Genomic DNA, 5,060 nt, shown 5'->3' with positions numbered 1-5,060 from the left:
CAGCAGCCCCTTCCATCCTTACTCATTCAGTGATCTGCTGGGTCATATCTCCCCGGCCTGCAGCTTCAAGTCACAGGTACAGGGTGCAGGCAGGGACAGGGGGGCAGCAACAGAGCCAAGGCAGCTCCAGCAAAGTCTTCTGGATTTCCCTGTGTTCCCCAAGTCCAGCAGAAGCCACCCCTCCAACTCCGGGGCTGGCTGGGTGCTGCAGCCCCTTTTAACCCCACCAAGCCCCCAGAGCCCCACCAGCCTTGGCTACAACATGTTGTAGTAGGCCATCTCCTTCATGGCCTGCTCGGCCAGCTCGTCTGGGGGGTTGCCCACAGCCCCGTAGCCGTAAGAGTTCTCCTCCTCGAAGTCATCCATCTCAGGCTGGCCGTCCAGCTCAGTGTGATCAGCCCCAGCCAGCTCCATCATGGCATCTAGGAGTCAGCACAGGGACATGCAGTCATGGACCTGTGGGGAGGGCTGGGGCCAGAAGCTCCCCCCTCCCTGGCTCTGGAGCCCAGAACTGCCCAGGAGCCGCAGCCCTGCTCGATCTGGGCTGCTGGTGGGGGTAGCCCTTGGGTGAGAAGACCCGAACCTTAGGCAGCCAGCAGGGCGCAGCCCAGCCCCCAGGGCTAAGGGGCAGCCACCACACCCAGCCCGCACCAGGAACCCACCTTGGCTGTCCAGGCTGATGTCCATCACCCCGTGCTTGACCTTCATGTGCCGGCTGAGGTTGCCCTTCAGGTTGAACTTGCTGGAGCAGTAGGGACACTTGAAGGGCTTGCTGCCGGCGTGAAGGTGCATGTGCCCCAGCAGGTTGTACATGCGGTTGAAGGATTTCCCACAAACCTGCCAGCAGTGTGCCCATGGTCAGCCCCAGGGCTGGCAAAGGCTCTGCAGCACACACCTGGCCCCCAGGGTCCCCTGGGGCTCCTGCCAGGAGTAGTCCTCCTGGAGTCCCTTGTGGCTCCCGCTGTGAATAATGGGGTCCCTCCCTCCTCCTACTCTGGGTGGGGGGCTTGGGGATGCAGTGTTGATGCTGCTGGGAGCTCCAAAGCATCCAGCACTGGTCAGAGGGAGGCACTGGCTGTCATTTCAGCAGCAGCAATGCTCCCATCACAGCTTGGAGCAGATAATCCATGCCCAAGCGAGCATGGGAAGCATCATGAAACTGCTTCCATGCCCAGGTACTCAGCCTGGCCAGATTCCTGGGGTATAGCACAGTAGGAGTTGTGCCCCCATGTGCCCAGCTCCATCAGCCCCCCCGGTACCTTGCACTTGAACGGCTTCACAGGCGAGTGCACGATCATGTGGGTCTTGAGCGTCTGCTTCTGCACGAAGGTCTTGAAGCAGATGTGGCACTGGTAGGGCCGGACGCTGGTGTGGATCAGCATGTGCCTCTTCATGTTGGCCTGGAGGGTGAACTCCCGCCCGCACACCTCACACTTGAACTCCTTCACGCCCTGCCAGGGGTGGGACAGCTGTGGGCCGGGGCCGAGCTTGGGCAGACCCCCAGGCACTGGGGATACTGGTGCCAAGAGTGGAGAAGGGACCCCATGGGTAAGGGATGGAGTCCTTGTGCTAAGCACAGCACGGGATGTATCTGAGAGCCCAGCAACATGCAGGGGCTGTGGGTGGGGGCTGGACAGGCTCTGTAAGGGCACCTGAGCATCAGCACTGCTCTGGGGCTCAGCCCAATTGCTCCCCATTAACAAGCTCAAGGAAAGGGGCAAACACCTACACACAACCTGGCCAGAAGGGCCGTGAGCTCCTGGACAGGACTGCCCAGGTTACCCTGCAGCAGGTCTAAAACTCCCTCCATGAGGAAGGGAACCCCCAGAAGGGCAGGGGCTGGGTCCCAGGGACCCCCTCACTGCATGCCACTGTCCCCAGCTAATGCCAGCCACAGATGCTACTGCCCACCTGCACCACCCACCTCCTCCCAACACTGGGGGCACTGGGACACTCCTCGCTGCCAGCACCCACATCCAGAGCTGGCACATCTCTGGGCACGATGAGGACAGCACCCAGAGGACCCTGAGCCCCTACCTTGTGCGTGAGCGAGTGCTGCTTGAGGTGGTGGATCTGGCTGAACTCCATCCCACACTCAGTGCAGACGAAGGGCCGGACGTTCTGGTGCTTCAGCATGTGGTTCTGCAGCTGGCTGCGGTAGTGGAAGGACTTGCTGCACTCCAGGCACTGGTAGAGCGTGGGGCCCTGGTGCGTGGCCAGGTGCCGCTTCAGCTGGGTGAGTGTGGAGAAGTCCAGCCCGCACTCCACGCACACGTGGCAGCGCCCGCTCTCATGCTTCACCTCGTGCGCCTTCAGCTCGCTGGGGTAGGCGAAGCCGCGGCCGCAGAAGCGGCAGCTGTAGGGCTTGATGTCGGTGTGCAGCAGCATGTGCCGCTTCAGGTGGCTGGTCTGAGTGAAGGCTTTGCTGCACACCCCGCACTTGTGGGGCCGCGTGCCCTGGTGGGTCAGCAGGTGGGTCTGCAGGTGGCTGGGCTGCTTGAACAGCTTGTTGCAGTGCGGGCAGGAGTGGGGCTTGATGCCGTTGTGGCCCAGGATGTGGGTCACCAGGTTGTACTTGGAGGTGTAGGACTTCTCACACATGCGGCACTGCCAGCGCTTCTGGCGGTCGCCCGCCTCCACCAGGTAGGAGTCATCGATCTGCACGTTGATGTCCAGCCGGTCCAGCTGCGCCTTCCTGCTGTGCTCGCTGGTGCCGCCGGCCACCTCCAGTTCCCCCGGCTCCTGCCATCCACAGCCCTGCTCGGTCTTCACCTGCTCGGGGGACGCTGGCGCTGGGGCCTCCACCTCACCAGGGGATGGGGCACCTGCCTCGAAGGTGCCCACAGATTGTGGGGCCCCCACAGTGCCGCTGGCCACGTCGCTGCCCCTTCGCCGGCGCTCGGTGCCCTCCAGCTCCCGATGCCGGCGCAGGTGCCGCAGGCGTCGGGGCTTCCTGCTGAAGGTGCCCAGGTCGATCATCTTTACAGCACCGCTCTGCCCCGCCGGCTCCTGGCTGGGCTGGGGGGGCTGGGGCGCGTGGCTGGGCTGCTCCTCGCCCTCCTCGTCCCCAGGGACCAGCATGCTGTATGGTGGCTCGGCCTCCACCTCTGCCTTCTCGCTCTTGACCTTGGGCATCAGCCTCACAGGTGGCCTCTTCCTCCTCCGGGCATGCTTCTCCAGGGAAGAGTCTGCTTCCAGGGCATCCTCGTCCTGCCCATCCCCAGGCGCCTGCTCCTCACCCTCAGGCTCCCCAGGCTCCATGGAGGCATTGTCCAGCTGCTCCCCAGCCAGCCCCGGGAAGAAGCCAGCAGGGGTGACGGTGGCCCCGAGCAGCTCATTGTCGGACACCAGGCCCAGGACCGCAGCCTGGGCCAGGGACAGCACCACCACAGCATCCGTCTGCGTCCCGCACTCGCTGAACCGATCCATCTCTCGCTGCCGGCCTACGCTGTCATGGCTGGGGAGGGAGAGACACGGCCCTGAGCCCCTGGCACCCCACCAGCACAGCCACTGTGCCCCGGCTCGCTCCAGCCCTCACTGCTTCCCTTAGTGAACCCCAGACTGACACGGCTAATGCCAGTGTGGGTCCCCAGCACCACACAGCCCAGGATGTGGGGACACAGTGGCCCCAGGGGTTTCCACTGTAGAGCTGGGAGGAGGAGGGAAGCTTGGATCCGTGCCCACCGTCAGCCTCTCTGGAGAGGTTGTTAGTTCCTGGGGCTGGGCTTTGGCTGCTTGTATGCCCTCAGGCTCCTAGGAGTGACTCCAGGGAACAAGTGCCCGCACAGTTTGGGAACTGCTCACAGCTGAGTGTGGCTCTGAGCTCCAGCAGGAGCAGCAACAGCACAGGGAGCACGAGGGACGGGACCCAGACCCAGCAGGACCAGCAGGACACAGGCAGAGGCTGTGATGGGCTCAGCCCTGGGGGCTGGCACACCCGCCCTGGGGGTGCCAGCACCACCACAGCATCCTCCCCCAGCAGCCAGAGAGGACAGGCAGCCATGCGCCTGGGAGCTGCTGCTTTCTCCTGCTGAAGGAGTGTTCCCCTAAATACAATTATTCCTGCAGCTACAACAACGGAATCTTGCGGGGGAGGTGAAACAGGGATAAATTCTGAGACAGATCCTGTCACAGTCCCAGGAGAACCTGCCCAGCATAAGGAGATCGTGGGATGAACCTCCACTTTGGAGAAGGGAAACCCCACAGTGCCTGGGCATCATCCCTGCAAGCAGGTCGGCTGCAGGGACCCTGAGCAGGGCTGAGGACACTGGCCTCTCTGTGCTGCCTGCTCCTGCTGACCCCAAAAGTGTCCCCTCTTGCCAATGCCCTGCACACCCAAACACCAGCCACAGCACATGGGATGGGATGGGATGGGATGGGATGGGATGGGATGGGATGGGATGGGATGGGATGGGATGGGATGGGATGGGATGGGATGATGAGGATGATGAGGATGATGAGGATGATGAGGATGATGAGGATGGTCAAGAACCAGTATGAGAACAGACAGAGAAAGGGAGGGGGCAGGGGCTTGACTGCTTGCAGACATCGGGGGTACATCGGGGGTACCGGGTCCCTGCTCAGCTCCCCTCCCATCTGCCGGGCCACCACGGGGATGGCACTGACCACAGCACTGGTGACTCTTGGCCCAGGGTCAGACAGAGCCGGGGAGGGGACCCTGCCCAGGCCTGAGCTGCCAGGGGAAGGTCTCAGCCAGGCACCCCCGTGTGCCCGGGAACCCCGGAGCGGCAGCGGGCGGGATCGGGGGCGGGAGGGACCGGGGTGGAGAGGAGGGGCGGATGCAGGCGGCAGGGAGGAGATGGAGAGGAAGAGGATGGGGGTGGGAGGGGGAGGAGAAGGAAGGGGATGAGGGGAGGACTAGTGCGGAGGCAGAGGAACAAAGCGAGGAGTGGGGGAGGGAGGGCGGCGGCGGGAAGAGGAGGAGGGCTGGGAGGAAGAAGAGCGATCCGCGGCGGGTGCACTGAACAGCCCCGGGGCCGGACCCCCTTCCCCCTTCCCATGGGGCTCCCCCGAGCTGCTCACCGCAGGCAGAGCAGAAG

General features: G+C 63.7%; 1 protein-coding gene across 1 annotated transcript; it reads right to left on the bottom strand.

Annotated features, from left to right (window-relative positions):
- Positions 1-255: 255 nt before the first annotated feature.
- On the bottom strand, positions 256-3,429 carry ZNF710 (zinc finger protein 710). Its single transcript, XM_062501631.1, has 4 exons — positions 2,038-3,429; positions 1,260-1,451; positions 663-837; positions 256-422 (listed from the first exon to the last, which is right to left on the bottom strand). Exons 1-4 carry the CDS (start codon positions 3,427-3,429, stop codon positions 256-258), a joined length of 1,926 nt encoding a protein of 641 aa, XP_062357615.1.
- Between the last annotated feature and the right edge of the window lie 1,631 nt (positions 3,430-5,060).

Source organism: Cinclus cinclus, chromosome 13 (genome assembly GCF_963662255.1).
Source record: "Cinclus cinclus chromosome 13, bCinCin1.1, whole genome shotgun sequence".
Taxonomy (NCBI): Eukaryota; Metazoa; Chordata; class Aves; order Passeriformes; family Cinclidae; genus Cinclus; species Cinclus cinclus.
Note: the sequence above shows the minus strand (reverse complement) of the source record. Positions and strands in the feature narration are given on the sequence as shown.